The sequence below is a fragment of the Trichechus manatus genome, unplaced genomic scaffold, assembly GCF_000243295.1.
Source record: "Trichechus manatus latirostris isolate Lorelei unplaced genomic scaffold, TriManLat1.0 scaffold00039, whole genome shotgun sequence".
In the NCBI taxonomy this organism is placed as follows: domain Eukaryota; kingdom Metazoa; phylum Chordata; class Mammalia; order Sirenia; family Trichechidae; genus Trichechus; species Trichechus manatus.
In genome coordinates this window covers 3,168,901-3,196,114 of record NW_004443975.1, presented here as the reverse complement: position 1 = coordinate 3,196,114, position 27,214 = coordinate 3,168,901, and the positions used below count along the sequence as shown (strand labels likewise).

Sequence of the window (27,214 nt, the reverse complement as noted above, 5' to 3'; positions counted from 1 at the left end):
TTCCAATTGTGCTGTTATTCTCACTTAAGATGAAGGCTTACAGAACAAAATAGTTTCTCATTTAACAGTTACTACAAATGTTGCCCTATGACAACGGTTAAGTACCAGGCTGTTTTGATTACTGTAACTGTATAGTATGTTTTAAAATCAGGAAGTATGAGTCTTCCTACTTTGTTCTTCTCTTTCAACATTGTTTTAGCTATTCAGGGCCTGTTGCCATTCCATATAAAGTTGAGGATTGGTTTTTCTATTTCTGTAAAGAAGGCTGTTGGAATTTTGATCACAATTGTTTGAAGCTATAGATTGCTCTGGGTAGTACTGATATCTCAACAATATTAAGTCTTACAATTCATGAACATGGAACATCTTTCCATTTATTTAAGTCTTTTTTAAATCTCTTTCAGCAGTGTTTTATAGTTTTCATTGTATAAGTCCTTCAAGTCCCTGGTTAGATTTATTCCTAGGTATTTTATTCTCTTAGATACTATTGTAAATGGAATTGTTTCCCTAATTTCCCTTTCAGGTTTCTCATTGCTGTTGTATAGAAACCCAACTAATTTTTGTTGTTGTTGTTGACCTTGTACCCTGCATCTTTGCTAAATTCCCCTATTAGCTCTAGAGATTTTCTTGTGGACTCATTAGGATTTTCTATATATAGGATCATATCATCTGCAAATAGAGATAATTTTACTTATTCTTTTCCAATCTGGATACTACTTATTTCTTTTTCTCGTCTTATTGCTCTGGCTAGGACTTCTAATACAATATTAAATAGAAGTGGTGAGAGCAGGCACTCTTGTCTTGTTCTCAATTTCAAGAGGAAAGGTCTCAGTCTTTCTCCATTAAGTATAATGTTGGCTGTTGGCTTTTCATATATGCACTGAATCATATTGAGGAATTTCCCTTCTATTCCAATCTTCTTTAGGGTTTTCATCAAGAATGGATGTTGGATTTTATCAAATGCTTTTTCTGCATCCACAGGGATGATTACATGTTTCTTTTCCTTTGTTCTATTGATGTGGTGTATTACATTGATTGATTTTCTAATGTTGAACTGTCCTTGCATTCCTGGAATAAATCCCACCTGGTCATGATGTGTGACTCTTTTAATAGGCTGTTGGATTCTGTTTGATAGTATTTTGTTGAGGATTTTTGCAACTATATTCGTAGGAGATACTGGCCTATAATTTTCTTTTCTTGTGTCGTCTTTGTCTGGTTTGGTATCAGGGTTATGTTTGCTTCACGGAATGAATTAGGGAGTATTAGTTTCTTCTCTATTCTTTTGGAATAGTTTAAACAGCATTGGTGTCAATTCTCTAAATTTTGGTAGAATTCCCCAGTGAAGCCATCTGGTCCAGGAGTTTATTTTGTTGGGAGGTTCTTGATCACTGATTTGATCTCTTCACTTATTATGGGTCTGTTGAGACTATTTCCTCTTAAGTCCATTTGGGTAGGTTGTGTCCTTCCAAGAATTTGTCCATTTCATCTAGGTTATCCAGTTTGTTGCCATACAGTTGTTCATAATATTCTGTTATAATTCTCGTTATTTCTATTGGGTCAGTTTTACTGTCCCATCTTTCATTTTTTATTTTGATTATTTCTATCTTTTCTCTTCTTTTCTTTGTCAGTCTAGCTAAAGGTTTGTCAATTTTATTGATCTTTTCAAAGAACTAACTATTGGTTTTTATTGATTATCTCTATTGTTTTTATGTTTTGAATTTTTTATTTATTTCTGTTCTGATCTTTGTTATTTCCTTTCTTCTAGTAGGATTAGGCTTAGTTTGCTCTTCTCTTTCTAGTTCCTGGAGCTGTCAAGTTAGGCTGTTTTTTGAGATCTTTCTTCTTTTTTCATGTAGGCATTTATTGCTGTAAGTTTCCCTCTGAGTACTGCCTTTGCTGCATCCCGTAAGTTTTGGTATATGGTACTTTCATTTTCATTTGAGTCTAGAAAATTTGTGATTTCTCTTGAGGTTTCTTCCTTGAGCCACTGGTAGTTTAATAGTGTGTTGTTTAATTTCCATAAGTTGGTGTATTTTCCAAGTTTTTTCTGCTCCATAGAGTTTCCAGTGTCTGATTTTTCAGAAGCAGATTGCCGGGCCTTTCTACTGAGTTGCCTCTGGTGGACTCCAACCTCCAAACTTTCAGTTAGCATCCAAAAGTTTTAACCATTTGCACCACCCAGGGACTCCATAATACTAATAAGGAGATTTTAAATTACTTTATCCAGAACTTTTAGTTGATTTCAGTGGAGGTTTGGTGTGAGTAATCTAGTTCACCAATGCCTTATATTCCTTAGAATCCCAGGATTTAGAATGATATCTAGTGTATGTGGGAGCAAAATACTTCTTGAATTGTGTTGAATTTACTTGGAAATCATTGGAAAGAGAAATCTTCCTTGACTTCCTGATTAATCTGGACCCCACTCCCCCATCATAAGCTTCTGAAGGACTTTGTGCAAACTCATCACACTTGTGACAGGTGGTTCAATATCACTCCTTCCCAGTAAATTGTGAGTTCCTTGGGAAAAGGGAATATATCTTTCTGGTCCATGGTAAGCATTTGGTAAACAGTCATTGAAAAATGAATGAATGAAAGTATTCTAAAAAATAAATATGTAAATCAAGCCATATTTTACTTTACTAAGTATGCTTTCAACATTATCCTTATTTTGAAGCCCCCCTTCTGAAGTTAATAAGGATTCCTCACATACCCTTCATATATTTATTACTGTCTACCTTACCAAAGATTTCTTGTATTTCTTTATTCTTTCAGTCCTTAATGAGTATCTACTCTCAATAGGGCGAGAATATGAATATGAATAAGAGAGATTTCCAGTCCTCATCAAGCTCATAATATACAGGTCTGGAGACACGGAGAACCAGAGTAATCAAAGCGAAAAGTGCACCATAGAACCCAAAACAATTTTGATGTGGGAACAGTACCATCCTGCTTTTGTAATCCTTAAAAATGGAGTGTTTATGACAACAGACATTGTGTGTTAGAAAGGACATCTTGAAGAGCAATTGCACTAATTTAAGGAAAGAAAAACAACATGTTGTGTTTTAGAGTGGATTACTAAGAAATTCCTTTTGACACTGTCATTCTGGGTTGCTCAGACTACAGTAGAGGACCATATTGAATCATTCTTTTTTTCCAGCCCTAGACCCATCAGTCATCTTAATCTGTGCTGATACGTCATGCTTTCTACCCTGTTCAAAAGCTTCCTCTAATCTCAGCTTTCAGAAGGGGAATATTGAAGGCAATGAGTACTTGAGTTCTAGGCAACAGGGTGAGAGCCACTCAATAGCCAGCATAAATGTTCTAGCCTTCATTAGAAGTATGAAGAAGGCATTAGCATTCCTAGGAAGTAATAGATTAAAAGGAAAAATTAGCCAACTTCAATCCTCCCAAAACAGCCCTGAGCAGACTGCATGATTAACTTTAAAGTAAAAAAAGCAATTTGGCTACAAACTGAAAAAGTGACTTGAGCATTCCTGAAGTCATTCTGGCTTTATAAGCAACAGAGAGGAATCATTGCTTCTTTTCACAGCCCCTACTGTGGAGCAGTTCTGCCTTTGAATTATTCCCAAATGAGGGTATGAACGGTGTCAGAAGTGGCAGCTGTGTATAAATTGAACCTTTCTTATGCCTGATTTAAGGTTTCAGTAAACGTTTGATGAGCAGGAGGCCGTGGTTGGGCAGCTGTTCATTTCTGGTTCTTGCTTGGACCTGGCAAGGTTAACTAGGAGCATCACAGGAAAGTTGATGGATAAATACTCTTCCCAGCTAGCAGGCAAGAGAGTAGTTAAATGGGGCTTATCCATGGACTCATTCGATTTTCCTATGAGGAGCAACTAGAGTACAAATTAAAAAATGAGATTGTGAACCTGGATCATTTTGATCTTCCCGTTGCGCTCCAAGGCAAGGATCAAGTACTGGTGTTTTTCCTGAGATTTCAGGAAAATCAGGTCTTGCAGCCAGTGCTCTTCCTCCTTCCAATCTTTTCCTTCAGGCAATACTTTCATCTCTTGCCCGCTGCCAAAATCCCAGACTTTAACTGTTCCTGAGCACAGAGAGAAAAGACTACATAGATAAAAATGATTTATAGAAAGCTTGGAATTGATCCAATTGAACACTTTCTGTCAACAATATTTCTTATATTTAGTTCTTACTAAGACTGAGGGTGAGTCTGCCCAGCTTTGCTATGCACACAATATATTTCTATATGCCTTGATTTGTCACAGGCAGATAACAAATAAACACAATCAGGCAATGTTCTGAAATTTGTGATCATTTTCTTCGAAATCCTCAGACTCTCCTATTTGCACATTCCCTCCAAGGTGAGCTTCTGCTGCCTTTATTTTCATAATACTTTCCAGTTTGCGCAACACCCCTATATGGGCATGTCAGATATCACAATAATCTGTCACGTTTCTCAGGGTACTGACATTTTTTAGGCCTTTAGCTCTTATTGGGTAATAAAAAGCCTGAGGAATTCCAACCAGTAAAGAACTATAAAGCTTAAAGTTGTTTTATTGGTTTTTTAACGAAAAAAAGGGGGTGTCGAGTTTCTTCTTACTTTTGAAACCATACTTTATTTAAAGTTAACTTAAAACAAACAAAATAGTTACCGGCTAGTCAATTCTTGATGACCCCATGTGTGTCAGAGTAGAACTGTGCTCCATAGGTTTTCCAATGGCCAGTTTTTCAGAAGTAGATTGCCAGGCCTTTATTCTTGGCACCTCTAGGTGGACTCAAACCTCCAACTTTCTTGTCAGTAGTCAAGCACTTTAACTGTTTGCACCACCCAGGGACTTAGTTCAATTGGTTTAGGGGACTGTGATGAAGGGGTCAGAAGGGAAGGTAATCAATGCAGTTGTTCAATGTCTTTCTACGTTATTGCTTAACGTAGAGAATCACTTCTTCACATGGGGCTTTAACAGTAGTACCTCGGGTTTAGAATCCACTTGACCACCCTTCCCAGCACTTTTCTCCCTCCTTTAACCCTAACACCCCTGCCTCTTCTTATCTCTTGGCTCTAATCCTGCTGGACACCCAGAATGTTTTCTCTATACTGTCTTCCTTCCTCCATGTCAGTGTTTTCTCCATCAGCAGTACTCACAAACCCTATTGTTTCTTCACTAGCGAAGTCATTAAGCTTTCATTAAATTCTCCCTATATACCAGCAGTGGAGTCCTTGAGAGGCACAAATGGTTAAATGCTCAACTACTAGCCAAAAGTTTGGTGGTTCTAACCCATCCAAAGGTGCCTCAGAAGACAGGCTTGGAAATGACTCAGAAATGACTCAGTGGCAACTACCAAAAACCACATTTACCAGTACAGTAGTAAGAACTGTGGATATAAGGGAACAGGCGTAATTCTTGCTCTCAAGGACTTTATGGTCTTGTAGGAAGATAGTCATGCAAGCAAACAATTAAAAAGAAGTGATCACTGTCTCATTCATTCCTGGGTTATGTGGACTATAGTCTAATGGCCCTTATTTTCTGCTACCTTGGGAATTTTGGTAGTCAGATTTATGGGGCAGGGAGCAGGGAGAGCTACTACTCAGCTCATTGTAGGTGGCGGGTAAACGAGAATGAGAGAGGACTAGTTGCTTGTGGGTAGAGCAGCTCCTTCCTGGAATGTCCTAGACCCAGGATCTTTGTCACTTAACATATGTACCTTGAAGGAGGACAAGCTGTCAGTATTGAAAAGAATTCTAGATTTGAGAACTAACAAAGTTAGGTATTACTAGCTTGCATGAAAATAGTACTACTACAATTATATATATGAATTGCTTAATGATTATGCCTGGTAATGATTGTGTATATTGCTCATAATTTCTATTATAACTAATTTCATATATATGTGGTCTGTGCTTATAGAGTAAAGTAAGACTGCTTTCTTAAGAATTGTTCCACAAGAAAAGCAGTTGCATTTATTCACACCCATCGATTCAGCATTCGTAATTTTATTTTATGCAATGTTGTTATCTGGTCACTTAAAAATTAGATTTTCACATCAGGATATTCACTCACTCCATCAGCTGGCCTATGAGTGGGTATTTGTTTAGTGAGTGTACCCCTAGAATAAACATATTCTGAGCAGTGCATTCAGTTGGTTATATTGTCTAGGTCAAGCAGTTCTTTTGTGGAAGTTCAGAACAAGATGAGGTGAACTGGGAGGTAGTTTGTTGCTGTCTAGTTCCAGGAAGTTCTATGCAGTTCATCCCTGCAAGGGAAGCATCAAGTGACATAATACCACCTGAGCTGGACAAGCTCTCAAGTTCGACATGGAACATACCCTCAAGGAGCTCAGGCATATAAACAAGTCCAATGCAGAGTTCTAGGTGTTATAAAACAAAGTTTGCTGTATATTTTGTCTGGTCCCAAACTATCTACTGTCAGTTAAAATATTGTCAGTGGGCACTGAATCTAATGTCTATCCCTTAGCTGATGGTACCCAGAAGGAGAAGGGGAGGATGAGTCAGTACAACACAGGTAAGTCTCACCAAAGATTAAATGAGACAGAATGTGTGAAAGACTTTTGAAAACTGTCAATTAGCTATGTAGATATAATGTAAGGCACTGATTATTTTAAACATCAATATAAGGACATTAATACCCATTTGATAAGAGTGTATATCATTGTAAAGTTAGGCACACCAATGTCACTGGCATATTCCAGACAGATTCATGCTCTTCCTCTGGCCCAAAGAGCTAATGAATTCCTAGCACAAATTCTCAGGGTACTAATGCAAGTAAATCATACTCTAGATGTTATTCTGACCATTATATGCTCCTGTGGCAAAGGTAAATCCACCTTCATCAATAGATCCAGCAGTCAGTTCAACATTGAAGCCATGAGGGTCTAAAATCTGGTATATTTGGAGGCCGGTCTCTAGTTCCCATACCTATAAGAAAGAACAACAACAACAATAAAAACTCAAGTAACCTATTTACCCTTCAATTCCTATCAAAACTTTGCAATACTCAAAACTGCTTCAAAATTGGAACTAAGTACGTCACATCTTTCCCAACACTCTGCCCGGAATGTTGGTTTGATCAAAGAAAGTTCTAAGAGATGCCGTGTCATCTAACAGTTGCCATGCTATCCTGGATATCCTGCTGCATGCCCAGGTGGTTGAGACCTGCAGTGCCTCTATTCCAGGCAGTCCTGCCTATGGAGCAAGTAGTCAATTGCTACTGTAAGCAAGAAGCAAGGTTAGCAACAAGATAGAAATGTAGTAATTAAAAGTTACATTAAAACAATCAATCTTGTTGACACTCATCCAAGTTAGCAGGGGTCATGGGGCAGAATTTGTGGTTAGCAGTGTGGAATCTGAGAGAATTTGCTAGAGAAAATAGGGTTCCCTGCCCTTTTCAAGGAATGTTCTCATTAGGGACATGGACCCAGCTCTTTACAGAGAGAGAACAAGATTTCAGAGGAGGCCATCTGTGTAATTAGAAAACTCATCATTGTCTCTCTTTGGCAACACAGTAGAGGCTTTAGATCTGCAGTCTTGCCATCTGAATCTCTCCCTCTTCGTGGATCTGCCATGTTCTTAGCCTGCGGTGAATAACAGAACTGAACTGGCAACACAGAATGGTTGTACTCTAGGTGTTTGGGGGAGATGGTGAAGCATATGCAAAGGGCAAGAGGTGGAAAGGTGCAATGTTCATTCAGGGAGCTGAAAGAAAGCTGTTGTAGCTGGAGTGAAAGATGGAGAGTTGAATGAGATGTAGCTGATGGAATAGTCTGGGGCCACATAGTGAAGGGACACATGGCTGGGATGTGGTAGAGCCTAGGTTTGAATGAAGTCAGTCTGCCCTGGAACTCATTGTCTTAACCGTTGTGTGCTCCTGGGCATAGACGGAGTCTTTAAGGGAGAAAGAGGAATGTGGGTCACTGCAAGGATAGTTCCAGAGGTCACTCATTTCCTGGCCTGAAGTACAACCCCTCTCTACCAATCAGATATGAAAACTTACCTAGTATATTCCTTTCTTTTTATTTTACCCCAGGGAAGATATTTTCCCCTTAAGAGGACAGTATTGTCTGAAAGCAGGATGGGTTTTTAGCTTCTCTCTGCAGGCATTACCAGAAATAGCTTCTAATTAACTGAACTCAGGAGATACTGGCTTGAAAAAATCTCCAGCAGATGAGCACAGAAGGTGAAAGATTGAAAGAGGATTTGAAGAGTCTCTAGAGGAATGCTCTGTACCTCACCACAAGTCTTCTTTTGAGAGCATTCATGAGCTAAAAGGATAAGCCATCACTACCAGATGACCTCAGTAGTCATGGTTATAGATGTGGTCAGCAATGCCAAGTACCTTGGCATCCAGGGAACACAGTGATGACAAGGTTAGAGAAATGCCGTGGGAAGGATGAAGATGTCAGATGAACCTGGGTTCGTGTCCCAGCCCTGACACTACTGACATGATCTGGGGCAAGTTGTTTGATCTTTCTGAGCTCTAGTTTCCTCATCTTTAAAATGGGACACTTTATACTGTCCATAGAGAACTGTTGTGAGGATTAAATGAGTTAATGAATTTAAAGCACTTGACACTTATTCAGTACCTATAGGGTTATGGAGACCCTGGGCTGCTAACTGAAATGATGGAGGTTTGCATCCACCCAGAGATGCCTTGGGAGAAAGGCCTGGTGATCTACTTCCCAAAAATCAGCCACTGAAAACCTTATGGAGCACAATTCTACTCTTTTACACATGGGCTCACCATGAGTCATAATCGACTTGATGGCAACAATTTTTTTAATATGGGTTATAGAAATTTATACGTTTTTCCTTTCCTTCCTTCATTTTTTTTTTAATTTCACATTTATAGCATTAAAAAAAATAACAGTAACAGAGAAGTAGGTTATTGGATAAAAATAAAAATTTAAACTGGGGATTATGGATGAGAGTTTCAGAGAGTTATGTTAGTTTTGGTATACAATTTATTCTGTGTTTTGTTTCAGTTGCTTAGATTTATAAGTGGCTATAAATGATACTAGTTTTTCTTCTTTTTAAGCTGGCCTTTGAATCTCAGAATATCCTTTAATTAAATAGATTCTATTGTTTTAAAAGAGGGTCTCCCTTCTTTCTTAACATATATCCTCTTCTCATAGTCCAGTTAAAAAGCAAATTCAAAATGTATACTTCTCTATCCTTGATATATTTCCTTTGAAATTCTTATATTGATTATTAAAGCTAGATTGATGTATTGAGCTTGTTGCTTAATAGCAGACAGTCAGAGCTGACCAGAAATGCTTGTTTTTCATGTGTTCATGAAAGCTTAAAAATAGCTTTAATGTAGGATCACATCATATGTGCTACTGCATTGACTCAATCCCTACAAGAAGAGAAAATTCTATTTGCTTTACCTTTTTTTTTCTGAAGAGCCAAGAGGTACTCACCTTAATTATAGATTCTGAGCAAATAGTGAGTACTTGGTGAAAAGTCTTGTTGTAAAGCATGACATTGATTTCTCGTTCATGAGTGTGAGGAATCTGTTTCGTATCTTGTATCATACGAGTCAAAGGATACATGTCTATAACACTTGATCCTGGAACAGATGTAAGAATCTCATCAATACCTAATATTAGACTTTTTGAATCTCAGAGAATTTTACCCAACCAGTTGGTTTGGAAAGAGCTAATCAGTGAGACTAGTAATTCAATGTCTAGGAAATTTAATGAGGTAAAAATACATTCATTTACTCTAAAGCATTATTGATAAATGGAGCAAATGTGATTCTACCAGAAAAAAAAAGTGTTCATTTTGGGCTTCACTAATTTTCAAGCACAGACCATTTGGACTTCATTGATATGCCCTTTTTTGTGAATCCCATTTGCCTATTTTTTACATTTCATTTTTCCCCCTTTCTATTCTTTATTGTGTTTGCTGCATACCTCTCCATCTGGTACACAGCAATAACAGTGATGGTCAGCTTCCTGCCGAAGTTAAGCTTCCATTTAGTGATTGAAATTTATTGCTAGAGAGCTCTTTTCAGCCAATGAATGATAAAGCACTCTGTAAACATGGCCTTATTAAATGTAATGAATGAGAGTGATAGCATACCGGTGCTTACAACATCAATATTTATTAAATAAGATTAATTTCCAAATCACCATAGTGAAGTAGATGGAAAGCTGGTATTTACTTGCATTCTTCTAAGGGGGGTTGGTTTTACAGTGACATTGCGTACTGCAAGTATGATTAAGCTCTCAAAATCCACTAAATATGTGTTCTGTTTTCGTCAGAAATATAAATAAGAAGCTCAAAGCATTCTGTAGTTCAAACAAAAACAAAACTTCTTCCTTATTTTTTTGCTGTGGAGATTAAGTTACCAAAGGCAGACCCTTTCTATTGAGTTTCTTCGATTCCTCCAAAGAAACTTCAACATTAAGAGAAGATTCGGAAGGAGTCACTAAACACTTTCCTAAGGTGTTTAAATTTCAGGATAAAATCTGTTCATGTGTAAAGAGGGACAGAGATGGCTCATCTGATAATATTTCTCAATCCAAATACCGTAATATGGAAATACAAGGGAATTTGGTAACCAGATAATCAAATTATATTTGGAGCTTTCCGATAGATCCTTAAACGTTATAATGACTGTAATGAATAATCTAACTTTCTTCAGAACTGCCATCATCAAAACCAGGTATGCTTATGAGCAACATTTTTGGCTAGTTACCCTGCCACTCTGAAAACAATGTGGTAGCAAGAAACAATGTGGATTCAGGATGCAGAAACTTGGAGGTGGAATCCCAATTCTACATTTCAACGGTGTTTCCTTCTACTAGGCAGCTGAACTGTTTGAGATTCAGTTTCGCCATCATAAAATAGGAAAAATAATAATTCTTAGCGCATGTGGTGGTTGTGCAGATCAAATGAAGTAAGGTGCATGAAAGCACTTTGTAAAAGAACTATAGAAATGGTAGTTGTTCTAATAAGAGTAATAATGACAATGACAGTAACAACGGCATATTGTACAAAGCATTTCCAGAATGCGGTCTTGCTGTCATTTGAGTTTAGAAGACTACCATGGTTGCTTCATTTGAATCCAAGCACAAATTAAAGTCTGAGAGATAAGCTTCACGTAATTCTGATGTCAAGTTGATGGTTGCAATCAATGTATGCAATTTTAGTGATCAAGTAACACTCAGAGCTCTGAATTTTTTGCAAGCTAAAGTACTATCAGAATCACATAAAGCTGGGAAGAAATCTTGATTTCCTTTTCTCTTTGTTTTTTTGTCCTGCTATTTGAGTCCTTAGTTACTCTGATGATAAAGGGAATGGAAATGCTAAACCCAGTAATCAAATATGCAAGTCGGGGCACTACGAGAGAAAATTTGGTTGCAGTCATTAGCATATTATTTTCAGAGGCAGTGATACAGAGGAGAGGTTGCTTAAAATGACACTTCAGTTCTGACTTACAAGGTGAAAAATTATCTATCAAGCATGAAGTGCTAGTTCATTACTAATCCAGGAAAAAAAAAAAAAGATTAAAAATAAGTTGTATTCTCCGCCAGTAAAGATAACATTAAACACTTCCCTGCCTTAATCCCACAGGAACTCAGAGCAGGTGGTCAATGGAAAAAATGCTTAGGAAATGCATCCTGGGTTAGTGTTCCAGAAGGAGGAATTACTATTAATATTAACTTTTCTCCTAAAGACTAACGGTGTGCATATGAAAAGTGTTCAACCTAAATGCCTAGCAGAGTCTCTCTTTTCAATTAAATGTGTCTTTCTAAGAGGCCACAAGAAAAGGAGGCAACCAATCTGTTGGTATCAGCACTGGGGAGCTGTCATCTGGGACTGGAGCCTCTCTCTCTACTTTCTTTGACTTGAAGCAAAGGCAGATGTGAGGGTAAGCACCTTCCTTACCTTGTAACTTGCCTCAGTACCCGGATGCAATGTGCCATATTGCCTCAGAGAAGAAAAGGGACATTGACTCAGCATGCTGGGGCCTCTGCTCTAAGAGGATCATATTCTTGCTCCGGAGAGTCAAAACAGAGCTGACTGTGGAAGGGAGGTTTTCTCCATACGTATGACAGGTTCAACCCACCTCTCTTCTTCAACCCAGGACATGGCTTCCTAGGTTCAAGGACCTACAGCACTGATGTATTTTCAGAGAAGTGCAATTACACACTTCATTTACCAAACCATAGAAAGATAGGAAAGAGTGGAATTGAATTCAATATCTACTGCGGTGAATCAATGCCTATAAATTCTCCTTCTAGTTTTGTTTTTCTTCTGGATTGTGCTCAAGTGCTAGTTAGAAAAAAAAGGTTAACAATCAAAATATGAATTTTATTTGCCACTAGTCATGTATACTCACCTGTAACCAGCATGCCGTGATTGGAATCATACACCATAGAATAAATCTGCATGTCTCCTGGTCCCCCCTGGCTGTCATGGAAAACTTGTAGCAGTGAAAGAGTCTGTACATCCCATACTCTGAACACCTGGGGGAATGAAGCACACAGCTCAGTAACGTTTACACTTTTCACAAACCAAAAAAAAAAACCAAACCCATTGCTGTCGAGTCGATTCTGACTCATAGCGACCCTAAAGCACAGAGTATAAAACTGCCCCACAGGGTTTCCAAGGAACACTTGGTGGATTCAAACTGCTGACCTTTTGGTTAGCAGCCATAGCTGTTAACCACTACACCACCAGGGTTTCCACACTTTCCCCACTCAAAGGTATTTAGGTGAAGCATTTTCAGAGTCTGAAATATGCTTTTACAGACTTGCACCAAGTAGAATTTAAATGATGAGTACTCATTCGCTGAACTCCAGTTTGGTTCTCGGTTCAATTATTGTTCACTGATATCAGAGAAGAATAGCAGAAGGCCTTTGCTTAAAGGTATACCTCTAGGAACTGGGGTTTTCTATTATAGAAGGAAGGAGGAAAACATAGCATTTATTACTTTTTAAGAATTTGTAGGAATAATAAAAGACTGATCATGATTTACAATTTAATTGAAGCCACATTTCTCTTTTTCTACTGTGGGTTAGAAAATAGAGAGACTACTTATATTTTAGGTAGAAGGTTTAAAATTGCCCTTTTATGACCCATGAGGATGAGAACATGTTAGTGAGGTTTCTAAGAACCTCCCCTGATCCCTGCCCAGAGATGTGAGAGATTTTAGAAAGTCATTTTGCTCAGCTGGTTAGAGTGTGGTGCTAATAACGCCAAAGTCACAGGTTTGATCCTTGTAAGGGCCAAGAAAAGACATTGCTTGGAGCCCTGATGGTGCAGTGGTTAAGAGCTCAGCTGCTAACCAAAAGGTGAGCAGGTGAAATCCACCAACGGCTCCTTGGAAACCCTTTGGGGCAGTTCTAATCTGTCCTAGAGGGTCGCTATGAGTCGGAATCAACTCGATGGCAACGTGTTTGGTATAGGCTAGTATTACTCAGAACTTGTGCAATTGGAATTTATTTTGTTCTAGTAAGACTGCAAACCTTAGCAGTCTTTTATATCACAGTCATCGATGAGAGACAAGTGGGGGAAGAGATACAAAAGTGGAATCGAGGAGTGTCATGGAAATCTAACTCTATTAAAATTGTTCCAGATTTTATTGCTTTGGCTAATGTAAGTTTATGATTGGCAGTCTTTTCACTGGATGTGACTATACTCTGAATTGTAGTTAGTGAAAGAACAGTGGACGAGCAAAAGAGGATTGGCGTTTCAGTTCTAGACTATCATTTAAACACTTGAGTCTCAGTTTTCTCATTTCTAGAATGGACACAATAATATTAACCCTCTCTATGACATTGAATTAAATATGTTTTGAGATATGAAGTTCTCTATAAAGCAAAACAAAAAACCAAACCTGTTGCCGTTGAGTTGATTCCAACTCATAGCGACCCTACAGGACAGAGTAGAACTGCCCCATAGGGTTTCCAAGGAGTGACTGGTGGATTCAAACTGCCAGCCTTTTGGTTAGTAGCTGATTAACCACTGCGCCAAAGTTCTCTATAGAGTAATTTAATTTGTTGTTTCTTATATTTCTTCCTCAGTGTTCAGTTCTTTGTGTCTTTTGTGTGTTTTCAGGGAAGTGGTGACTGTTGGGCTGGTGAAGGCACCTAGACCTTTCTCACCATGTTGCACCTATCCTCTAGCTTCTTCTGCTGTCTCTCTCCCTGTAGATCCCCTATGTTCCTGTCATACCAAGCTACTTAGAATTTCAAAAACCTGACTCTGTTTCTGGTCTCTGTGCATTCACATTTACTCTTCCTGTTGTTGCCGTTGTTCGGTGCCTATGTGCCATTGAGTCAGCTTCAAATCATGGCAACCTTATGTATAACAGAATGAAAAGCTGTCTGGTCCTGCATCATCCTCATGATCACTGGTATGTTTGAGTCCATTGTTGTGGCTATGGCGTCAATTCATCTCTTTGAGGGCATCCCTCATTCTCATTGGCCTACTCTTCCTATCTTCTGCAAATTCTTCTCAACATTCTTCTCCATCTAGCTAATGCCTACTCTTTCTTCAAAACGTTAACAATTGAAGGGTTACAGTTCAGATCAGGATAGTGCAATAAGTTTTATGTCTTTATGTACATTATTTTTTCTCCAAATATTACATTGAGAAATGACAGAGACAATATAAAAAAGAGAAAATAAAAAGAAATAGCAAAGCTCAAAAGCAAGATCTGTATCTCTAGAGATCTACATAGGAAAAAAGTACAAATCTGTGAGTGGGCTCAAGCCAGCAGTCTGGGCACTGAGTCTGGAAGCAAGCATGGCAGCAGGAGACCAGCTCTTGCAGGACAGACAGGACCAGTAGCACTCCACATGCACTGAACGATGGCAGAGGCAGGGGCAAGTCTCCCCAGTTCAGACAAAGGAACCGAGAAGAAAATCTGTGCTCTATTTTCATCTGAAGGTATAGCTTGTAGAAAGAGGTGGGGCCAGTGAGAGGAGAGGACACACCTTCTGAGCAGAAATAAACCAAGGCCCCATCTGGCTCAGGGACCAGTCTTATTTCTGGACGGGGCCCAGGGGGCCAGTTGGGAAAGTTGCTAGATAGGGAGCAGTGAGCATATAGACAGGGGTGTGGGGGTGACCTAAATATTAAAAGGAAACTATAATTTTCAGAAGAATATAGAGGAGGATATCTTTATGAACTTGGGAGTTGAAGGATTTCTCAAATAAGGCCATAAAAGCCTGAATCATAAAAAAAAAGATTGATAAATTTAACTAAATTAAAAACCTGTTTAACCAAAGCAATAATTGTATATTCACAAAAGCTTAATAATTAGAATGTCAAACAACTTATACATCAATAATATGTATGAGGAACAAATTACTCAATAGAAAAATAGACAATGGATGTGAGCAGGCAATCCCCAGAGGACTAACCTGACAACACGCACACACACCCCGTCATGTTCTTTCTTACGCCGTTATAGTGAAGAGGTGGTTAACCGCGCTAGTAATGATGACTGAATGATGATATTGACTGAACCTCGTGCAGCACTCATGTGCCTGGCAATCCTAAGCACTTTGTATATATTAATTCAAGCTCAAAATAACTCTTTGAGATATGACTATCATCATCATAATCATCGTTATCTCCATTTTATAAATGAGAAAACTGAATCACAGAGAGTCACAGAGAGGTTGAGTGACTTGCTGAAGATCAAACAGCTAGTTAGCGACAGAGTCAATATTCAAGCCTCTTAACCACTGTGCTAAACAACCTCTCCTGAGATGGTTTTTCACAGTAAGATCATTTCACACCCACCAGACAAGCAAAAAAACTTTAAAAACTCACAATGACAAGTGTCAACGAGGTGTGAAGACCAGGAATTTTCATACACTGCAGGGTGGAATGTAAATTGATACATCCACATTGAAAGCAAGTTGACTACACCTATTAAAGTGGAAATTACTATTTGTGGTCCAGATTCCACTTCTGGGTACATGCACTAAAGAAACTCTAGCACATGTGCACAAGGAGAAACGGACAAGGCTGCTCGTAGCACATTATTTGCAATAAAGAAAAACCAGAAAACCTCAAATGTTCGTTGGCCAAGTTGGATAAATAATATGTGATGCATTCATACAACAGAATACCACGCAGCAGTTAAAATAATATGTAACAACATGGATAAATCTCAAATATATAGTGTTAGGGGAAAGAAAGGAAATTGTAGTAGAATACATTCAGTGTACTATTTCTACAGAATATTAAATCATGCAAAATGAAACTATATATTATCTAGAGATACTTAGTAATGGCGTAAGAACATGGTGCTTGTTCAAAACTAACAAAACTCATCTTCTTTGGGCAACTTTCTTTGGCCTCACCTCCAATTTAGATGTTCTTCCTCTAGCTCCCATGATACCCTGTCTATATTAACAGCAATTAGCCATCATAATATGATCACTTCTTCGGTGGCCTTCTCCACTAAACTGTAACCTTGAGGGAGGAACCATGTCTTACTTGACTCTGTTTTCCTAGTGTCTTATGCGTTTTGCTTTGTCTGGCTGGTTAGTTGGTTTTGGTCTGTTTGCTTGCTTGTTTATTCCCTGTCTTGGTCCAAAAGGACTTTACAGTGGTGTGGCACAGAGTAGACACTTAATATATTTTTTAATTGAATATATCAGTTAATAAATGGGATATTTTCAGAAAACATAATCAGTTTACTTTATTGTTAACCAAGCCCATTGCCATCCAGTCCATTCTGACTCTTAGTGACCCTATAGTGACCCTATAGGACAGAGTAGAAATGCCCCATAGGGTTTCCAAGGAGAGGCTGGTGGATTCGAACTGCCAATCTTTTGGTTAGCAGCTGAGCTCTTAATCACTGCACCACCAAGCCTCCACTTTTTCTTAGGTGGCCATAATAAGTTAGCTACTTTGAGGGAGAAGAGGGTAGTGATAGTAATTAGGCATTACTGATTCCAGTTCTCTCCTTTCACTCATTCCTTCCAGGGGCTGACTGTTTTCCTACAGTGGGTATTAGTCCTTCAAAGCTTCAGAGAACAGAAGTGGAGGCAGAACAGCCCTGAAGGGGCTTAGGAAGAAAGCAAGGGGCAAAACATTTCAGAAGAGACTGAGTTGGCACAGAGAGAAAATCAGAGAGGACAGGTGGCTCCCATGAAGAATGCCTTCAGGTGGCAGAACGGGATATTCATAAGTTAGAAATGAAATACTACGTAAAACTGAAATTTCAGAAAATGTTCACCTTCTAGTAGTAATAAAAATGATAATGATGATATTCAAACGAACTGTGAATACAGAAGTTAAGAGACAGGGTTTTTTTTTTAAACATTGGGAAAAACATCCAGCTGTATGACTGATTGGAGCCCTGGTGGCACAGTGGTTAAGAGGTCGGCTGCTAACCAAAAGGTCAGCAGTACAAATCTACCAGCCATTCCTTGGAAACCCTGCGGGGCAGTTCTACTCTGTCCTATAGAGTCGCTGTGAGTCAGAACTGACTCATTGGCAATGGGTTTGGGGTTTCGAGAGGCAGAGTAAGGAGGCTTGGTGGCTCAGTGGTTTAGCGCTCGGCTGCTAACCAAAGGGTCCATGGTTCGAACCCAACGACTCTATGGGAGAAAAGACCTGGCAATCTGCTCCCCTAAAGATTAAAAAAAAAAAAAAAAACCAAATCCATTGCCACGGAGTTGATTCCGACTCATAGCAACCCTATAGGACAGAGTAGAACTGCCCCACGGGGCTTCCAAGGAGCAGCTGGTGGATTCTAACTGCCAACCTCTCTGGTTAGAAGCTGAGCTCTTAACCACTGTGCCACCAGAGCTCTCCTGCAAAGATTACAGCCTAGAAATCCCTATGGGGCAGTTCTATTCTGTTCTAGGGTCACTATGAGTCAGAATCAACTCAATGGCAGGCACACAACAAAACAACAGTCAGAGTATCTGTCCGTTAGGAATTAGTCTCAGAGACATAAAAAACAGATGCATCCAGGTATAAAAAGGATGTAACACTAACATACAAAATTCATTCATACATCAAATAATTATGGAACTCTGGTCTAGTTGCTAACTCATAGGGTTGCTATGAGTCAGAATTGACTCGATGGCAATGGATTTGGTTTTGGTTTTTTGGACTAGGTGCTACAGAATCAAAGATTAATGGAAGCACTGTTACTATTTTTTAACAGAACTTAGTTTAGGCAGGAGAGTAGGTGCCCCTGGGTGGACTTGAACCCCCAGCCTTTTGGTTAGTATCCCAGGGACTTAACTGTTTGCACCACCCAGGGACTCCAATTATAATGCATTGTAAGAAATATTCTAATGGAAGTCTGAACATAGTGCCGTAATGAAAATTGCATCTGAAGAAATCTTTAAAATTACAGTGCCATTTAGAGAGAATAAGGGATGTGGGAATTCACTATTTTGTGATTTATCAAGGGAAGCTGTCAGGACCTGCCTTCCTAATTTTACCCAGTGACTACAAGAGGTTAATAAGATTTTAGTCCCAAAACGAATCAAATTAGGGTCAGTTATCTGATTATCTGATTGTATACTGGAAGAGCCTGGAGATATATAACATTATGGAACGCTTTGGACATTCACTATAGTACTATATACCAATGGTGTATTTGAAAACTGGGGTATGCATAACAGTGCAGTACAAATGGTAGGTATATAACATTATTTGTGTATCGAATTAAATGCAAAAATGTGTTTAAGTTCTTACAAGTGACTTAAGATGAAAAAGACTTTTTTTTTTTTTAGCAATAAAGAACTGTTAAAGAATTTTATTATCTTGTTCTCACATTTTTTCCTGTGTGCTAAGTGACAACTAGAAAATAAAATGAACACAGCCAGTAAGTCTTTTTAAAATTAGCTTTTTAATTACCAGATTGTTACTTGTATCTAGTAAAAAAATCAAACAAGACAGAAACTAAAGACCCCCTTCCCATCTACCTCTCCTCCCAGGTTCATCTTTGTTGGAAGATCCTGCCTTTCCAAGCAGACTACCTCAGTGGAATGCTGTCTCATCTCTTACTAGCTGTGTAAACTTGGCCAAATTACTTAACCTCTCTGGATGGCTCTCAGTTTTCACACATGTAAAGGGGATAACACTAGTACCTCAGAGAGCTGTTATAAACATTAGATGAGATTAAATATGTAAAGAGCTTATTTCTGTATTAGGACATACTTATTTACGTAGATTTACCCCATTCTTTCTAATGACTGCATAGTATTCTGGTGTATGAATGCTCCATAGTTTATTGTAAACGGTTTTCTGTTGATAGACGTTAGACTTGTTCCTTTTCTTTCATTAAGGCGACAGTGAACTTCTTTGTGCGTATGACTTTGTATAGCCACACAAAACCAACTGTGAGATCCAAACCAAAAACCAAACGCACTGCCATGGAGTGGATTCCAACTCACAGTGACCAATAGGACAGAGTTGAATTGCCCCACGGGGTTTCCAAGGCTGTACATCTGTATGGAATCAGACTGCCACATGTTTCTCCCATGGAGCAGCTGGTGGGTTTGAACTGCTGACCTTTCAGTTAGCAGTCAAGCGCTTTAACCACTGCCACCAGGACTCCTTACCTGTATGATGAAATTCCTAGAAGTAGAATTTTGGGGGCAAAAGGTGTGGATATTTTAAATTTTGTTAGATATTGCCAAATCTGCCTGGTCTTTCGAGAAGACTACGGGAGAGTTTGATGACTTCCTGATTTCAAGCTGCAAAACCAGCTTTCACGATTAGGTCCAATTTTCATTATGACTAGGAGATTTGAACTTGATGTCTTTGTCACTCTTAGTTTTTGTCAATAAAGATTTTTGACAGTTATGCTTTATTTACTCAACTAGATTTTTAGTTTCTTTTGGGCAGGGTATCAAAAGATGTATAGGTGTAGGCCTGATACCCTACTAGGCACGTAATAGGGGCCCATGTATTGTTGGACACATAATAACACAGTGGGAAGTCAGGATTCCTGGTAGCACAGCTCTGAGACACAACCAGTTTACCAGCCAAGGAACAATGCTACCCTCCTTTGGGAACCCTGTTTGCTGAGACATGAAGGTTTTGTCCTTAGGAATCTTATCCTTTTGATCATTACTTTTTTCTAACTGGTTATTGTTACATATGCATTTATTGTTTTCTATAAATTGTTATTTTAACCAGCCACCTTACTGAACTTATTTGTTAAAATTTTTGAGCTGATTTTATTGAATTTTCCAACCAATCATATTGTTTGCAAATATAACAATTCATTTTCTCATTTCTAATATTTATAGCTCATTTTTTTTTGTTCTATTACGTTTGGTAGAACTTTTAAAACACTGTCTGATAATAGCAATGGTAGCAGGAATCTTATTATTTTCTGTCACTAATGGTGATGTTCCTGTCTATAATGGCAAGGCCTCTATGAGTCGGAATCAACTTGACAGCAATGGGCAACGGGCAATGGGTTTCTCATGTTTTACTATTGTGGATGATACTGACTTTCTTCCCAGTGTTGTCCCTGGGTGGTGCAAATGGTTAAGTGCTTGAGTATTAACTAAAAGGTTGGCAGTTTGAACCCACCCAGAGGCACCTTGGAAAAAGTCCTGGCCATCTGCTTCCGAAAGGTCACAGCCATTGAAAATCTTCTGGAGTATAGTTCTACTCTGACACACATGAGGTCGCCATAAATTGGAATCAACTCAATGGCAACTGTTTTTTTTGTTTTTGTTTTTTTTTTAACTGGATTTTCCAATGTTGTATTTATATACTTCATTGTTTTAAACATGTTCTTTCTTATACTACAATCAGTAGAAACAAAAAAATGGCTCATCATTTCCTTCTCTACATTGACAATATTTTTCTCAGTGACTATCAGCTATTTCAGAAACCCTGATGGCACAGTGGTTAAAATGCTTAGCTGCTAACCAAAAGTTCAGTGGTTCAAACCCACCAGCCACTCCATGGAAAAAAGGTGTGGCAGTCTGCCTCCATAAAGATTTACAGTGTTGGAAGCCCTATAGGGCAGTTCTACTCTGTCCTGTAAGGTTGCTCTGAGTTAGAATCGACTTCGACGGCAATGGGTTTGGTTTTTGGTGTATCAGCTATTTCAGTCAAAAGTTGTACATACTCTAGGTTTTCCAATGGTTAATATTAGGGGGAAAAATCCGGTTTTTGTTGTTTTCTTTGTGGTTACCTTGGCAGAGGAAAGGCTGATGACATGCTGATCCTTTTCATTCGTTACAATCTCAGTGATACTGAACATGTGTCCAACAAGTTTCCCCACTGGCTTGGTGCTTATATTGGGATGCCACAAGCGGAGCACTTTATCATCTCCTGAAGAGGAGGACATGGAAAGATTGTTTATTTTCTTAGAGAATACAGTTTATCACAGTTTAAAAAGTCTCTCTCTCACCCAGTCATATCCTTAGTTTTCTTCTATTATCAAATCACAGTCCGTCTCTTCCAGGCTGCATTTTATCATTGACTTGCTAAACTGCTACCTCATTTTATATCTGCTTCTACTTGTTATCCCTGTTTTGTAATGATTGCTTTTACAAATACAAATGTGAATTCTTATAAATATTTTATGAGTACTTATCTTGATTCAATACTTCTTCTTCATTCATGCATTAATGTAGTATTTATACTTTATTTACTTCCAGAAAGTATTTAAGGCAGCTGTTCTTTTGTTTTCACATTCTTAAATTATGCAAACGTTATAACAATAAAAGAAATCAAGGGAAGAGGAAAACTGCACATAACCTCACCATCCTAACAAATCAACTGTTTTCATGTTTCCGCCTTCCCTTCTAGCAATTGTCTCTAAGCATTTATAATTTATAAGTAATTATTGTTATAGCATATACTTTTGTTTAATTGTTAAAATCACATGGGTACATGGTAAAAGATTCAAAGAATGGAAGGGTATACTTTTTGTAAAAAATATCTTCTTTCTCTCGATAATTCCTAGTTCCACTCCCCACAGGTAATTACTGTTGATTTTTTAAAATAAATTAGATTACTTTAAAAAAAAAACACCCATTGCCGTCGAGTTGATTTCGACTCATAGCAATCCTACAGGACAGGGTAGAACTGCCCCATAGGCTTTCCAAGGAGCAGCTGGTGGATTTGAACTGCCAACCTTTTGGTTAGCCCCTGTAGCTCTTAACCACTGCACCACCAGAGCTTCACCTCCTTTGGAGTACCAAAAAAAACCCCAACCTGCTACCATCAAGTTGATTCCAACTCATAGTGACCCTATAGGACAGAGTAGAACTGTCCCATAGGGTTTCCAAGAAGTGGCTGATGGATTCCAACTGCCCACCTTTTGGTTAGCAGCTGAGTTCTTAACCACTGTGCCATAAGGGCTCATTTTTCATACCAAATTTTTTATGTTTATAGGAGACCATAGGCCTATGCCTTCACAATTACCATATTAATGGATGCATAGTATTTAATTTAGTTGCTAAATCATAATTTCTTAACCATTCATCTGTTGATAGAGGGTCTGCTAATTCTGATTTTTCATTTTATTCAGCAACATTGTAAGAAATAGTTCTTTTATTTATGTGGTTTTCCTATGGATTATTTCCAAAATAAATCCCAAAAAGGAGGATCACTGCATTAAGGGGTGTAAACATTTTTATGACTCTTAAAACATATTGCCAGTTGCTTTCCAAAATGGTTGCATCAAATCCCAAGGCCAACAACTACATATGCTTATACCAGTTTTGTGACACCCTGGCCGGCACCGGGTATTATCATGATTTAAAATGTTTGCTATTTTTATAGATATAAAATAACACTTTACTTTTGTTGTAATTTAATTTATATGGCAGCTAATGTTGTGCATTTTCTCCCATGTATATTTGCTAATTGTATTGCCTTCTGTGAATTGTTTGACCACATCCTTTACTCATGATCTATTGGGATTCTGATGGTATTAAAAGTAAAAATTTAGTCAAACACACACACACAGACACACACACACACACAAAGTTTTACCACAAAGCCTGGCTAGTTGTTCACCAAACCCATATCCTCTCTCCCTGGGCACACAGCTAGACTCCATTTCTCAGCCTCCCTTACAGTTATGTGTGGTAAGGTTACTGACTTGGAGCCAGTAAATTGTTAGAGTTGATTTTAGATTTTATGTGACTGAGAAGAAATACATTTCTAGTGTGTTTGAGCCATTATACATTTTGGGGTTTATCTGTTACAGCAGCTAGCATTACCTAAACTAATTCACAATTATAATTCAATTGTGTTTTTAATAGAGTAATCTAAATCATATGTAATAATTTACAAGACATAGAATATTTTTAAGATATTGGATTCTTTAGTTCACAAATAATTCATTAAATGTCATCCTGGAAGTTTGAGTCATAAAAATATGAAAGAATTTCAAAGTTGGTACCCTAGAAGTTGTGTACTTCAACTCTCTTATATCACAAAAAAAAGAAACTGAAACTAACTCCTAAAGATTAAATGATTTATATGAATCACATATCAGAAAATGGCACACTGTTAGGAATATGCTAATGAGTTTTTAAGCACCTTACTTATTATCAGATACCTTTAGGCAACTAGGAATAAAAAATTGCATAATACTATTATAACCTAAGTATTAGAGTTTCCATTTACATATAAAAACCTAAAATACAGAATAGTCATTTTAGTTAATCAGGTGGCATGGATTTGGCCACCTGCAGGATGTATTTGTATATATATTATATACACACATTGTATACATATATTTATATGGAAACCCTGGTGGCATAGTGGTTAAGAGCTACAGCTGCTAACCAAAAGGTCGGCAGTTCGACCCCACCAGGCGCTCCTTGGAAACTCTATGTATATATATGCACACATACTGTATACACACACACACAAATAAGGCAGTCTGGTCGAGTTCCGGTGAGTTTATATATTTTATGTAAATAGACTTGTCTATGCTGAGAGAGCCAGTCAGGTGTAGAGCCACAATTAGGTGACTTCCTAGATGGATATTCATAAATCAGGAAAATATGATAGGCATAGATGCTTCCATAATCTTACGATTATTTTGTCTGGCCCCATGAAAAAGAACATAATATTTTCTCTACCCTTTTCTTTTTCTTCCTTGACTATCCCAATCCATCCTTCAAGTCTTAGCATAGCTGTCCCTCCAAGAATACTCCAGAATGCCTAAATGGAGAGCCCTTGTCTACATGCCCCACTCCCACCATCTTCTATGACTGACTATTTACCTGTTTGGACTCTCCACTAGACTCTAAAGTGCCTTGAGCACAGATCTTTTTCTTGCTTACTGTGATAGCTCTCGTGGTAACTTATAGTAGGGGTTCAACAAGCAGTCATTGGACAAATGAGTAACTGTAGTATTGAGATGATGACACATAGCTCAGAGATTTACCCATCAAGTGGCAAAGAGAGAGCAAACATATATGCAGACAAAAGCCAAATCTTTGTTGAATGTTTATATAACTCCTTTGTTAAGGTCAAACATTTGATTTTGGAAGCTCTCAGGCTTTGGAGTGTCATAGAGTCAGGCTGAAAAAACTAAATGCATAATCCATTGCTGATAGGGATTCAAAATGGTACAGCTGTTGTGGAAAACAGTGTGGCAGTTCCTCAAAAAACTAAAAATCAACTACCACAGGACCCAGCAATTCCACTCCTAGGTACATATACCCAAAAGACTTGAAAGCAGAGACTTGTACATCAATGATCACTGCAGCACTATTCACAAAAGACAAAGGGTGGAAACAACCTAAATGCCCATCAGTGGATGAATGGATAAACAAAATGTGTCACATACATACAATGGAATATTAACTCAGCCAATAAGAGAAATGAAGTCTTGATACATGCTACAATATGGATATAGCTCAAAGACATTATCCTAAGTGAAATAAGTCAAATCCAGAAGGACAAATATTGTATGATCTCACTTGTATAAAAAGATAAGAACAGGCAAATGTGTAGAGACCAAAATTTATTAGTGGTTACCAGGGGCAGTATGGAAGGGGAAAGGAGAGAGTTATTTCTATGGAGTAATGAGTTTTGGTTTATGGTGATGGAAAAATGTCATTGATGATAATGAAGTTTCTGTCACAAGTTGTACACCTGTAAAAAGTTGAATTCACAAAAGTTGTGTGTTAGATATATTTACAACAACAACAAAAAAAAAAAAAAAAAGAAAGAGTAGCTGCTGAGGCTGTTTATATACAACCAAACACCTTATGGGATTTAGTTCTATGGCTTGAAGGTTTAGGGTCATGGTTTCATGGGACATCCCAGTCAACTGACCTAATAATCTGTTTAGTGCTTCTGTTCTACCTCTTGGTTTGTTGCATAGTGCCTGAGGTCTTAAAAGCTTGCAAGCAGCCATCCAAGGCACAACAATTGGTCTTTATTCGCTTGCAGCAACAGAGGAAGAAGGAGAGTCAGAAATAGGAGGAAAAAATGGAATGTATGGCTAATTGCCTCCATGAACAACTGCCTTTTTGTCAGGAGACCAGAAAAACTGGATGGTGCCTGGTTGCCATTACTGAACATTTTGATCAAAGATTCTACAGAAGAATACTGATCAAAAGGGGAAAAATATAGAGCAGAATTTCAAATTCTCATGGACTCCAGACATCCTGGAGTCATGAAGATTGGGTGAATCCCTGAAACTATTACCCTGAGATAATCTTTAAATCTTAAACCAAACTACCCCCTGAAAATCTTCTTAAAACCAAACAATAGTTTAGCTTAACTAGCAAAGAATGTCTGCTTTGAGCATTATGCTCGTTTAAGATATATTTATATGGGATCAACTGACAACAGCAACTCAGAGGATTAGATAGGAAACTTAGAGGGCTGTGAGTTTCTGTTAATTGAGGAGGAATAACTCAGAAAAGGAGGATGAAAATGGTTGCACAACTCGAATAATGTAATCAATGTCACTGAATTGTACATGTAGAAGCCATTGAATTGGTATATGTTCTGCTGCATACATTCTCAATGACAATAACAAAAAAATTATCTAAATCGAACCAAATAAATAAATACTTAGAAAAAAAATCACTAAATGCACAGCTAACTCCTAGTTTCCATTTCTCAGGCAATCAAGGTATTTAAAGGACTGTGGTCAGTGAGTAAGTGGAATATTTTCTTAAATTTAAAACTTCAGTGTTACCCTTATTAACAACAAGAACAAAGATTTCTCTAGAAACTACTATACACTTGGCATTTTCTAGACGCTCAGGATACAAAGAAACACTAGAAATTGTTCCTGCCCAAAGTCTACTTTTGTAAAGACCAAAACTTTTACCCTTTTAGACTCAGATCCAACATTTTCTCCCCATTGTTTTCCCTGATTGCCATTCCCAGCCCTGGATAGAGTTAAGACTTCTTCCTCTGTGTTCTTAGGATGTTTTCTTCGGACTTCTTCTATAGGACTCATCCTACTCAATATGATTGTTTCCACATCTGTTCATCTATTATCCAGTGAGCCTTGTATTTCCAGTTCATAGCAGAATTTGACAAACACCAAAAAATCAAACAAGTTGTTGTTGAGTCAACTCCAACTTATAGTGACCATGTGTGTCAGAATAGAACTGTGCTCTGCAGGGTTTTCAAGGGCTGATTTTTCGGAAGTAGACCACCAGGCCTTTCTTTTGAGGTGCCTTTGGGTGGCTCGAACCTTCAACCTTTTGGTTAGGTTCAGAGCACATTAACCGTTTGCACCACACTAGAACTCCTATTTGACAAATAGTAAGTGCTTAATACACATCTGTTAAGTAGATGAGTTGGCCAGTAGAGTCACTCATGAAGTAGTTAACACATTTTGATTAAATCTGCTTTGGTTTGAAATCTAGTTCTATTACTTATTCTATGACCTAGAATAAGTTGGAGGTGCATGGGTTAATTGTTCAGCTGCTAAACAAAAGGTCAGGAATTCAAGGCCACCAGCCGCTCCTTGGAAGCCCTATGGGGTAGATCTACTCTGTCCTATAGGGTCACTATGATCGGAATCGACTCATTGGCAACGGGTTTACAGTAAGTTGTTTCACCTCTCGGTGTCCGAGTTTCCTTATCTTTGTAGTGGAGATAAATGAAACATGTCAGGTTTTTTTTTGAGGATTAAATGGTACATGGATGACTTAACAGTTTCTGGACTGTATTATTACTACTAGCATTATTATTAATCTAAGTCCCTGCCATGTATGATGCATTTTACAAAACATATGGGGGGATAGAGAGGAACTGTTA

At 38.1% G+C, this 27,214-nt stretch overlaps 1 protein-coding gene across 1 annotated transcript in view; it reads right to left on the bottom strand.

Annotated features, from left to right (window-relative positions):
• WDR64 (WD repeat domain 64) overlaps window positions 1-27,214 on the bottom strand; it is a 156,098-nt gene that overhangs the window by 63,435 nt on the left and 65,449 nt on the right. The window contains exons 9-13 of the mRNA XM_004375854.2: window positions 21,150-21,289; window positions 12,345-12,471; window positions 9,415-9,563; window positions 6,790-6,913; window positions 3,888-4,063 (exon numbers count right to left, since the gene is read on the bottom strand). Coding sequence (XP_004375911.1) covers window positions 3,888-4,063; window positions 6,790-6,913; window positions 9,415-9,563; window positions 12,345-12,471; window positions 21,150-21,289 — 716 coding nt within the window. The remainder of the gene's footprint in view (window positions 1-3,887; window positions 4,064-6,789; window positions 6,914-9,414; window positions 9,564-12,344; window positions 12,472-21,149; window positions 21,290-27,214) is intronic.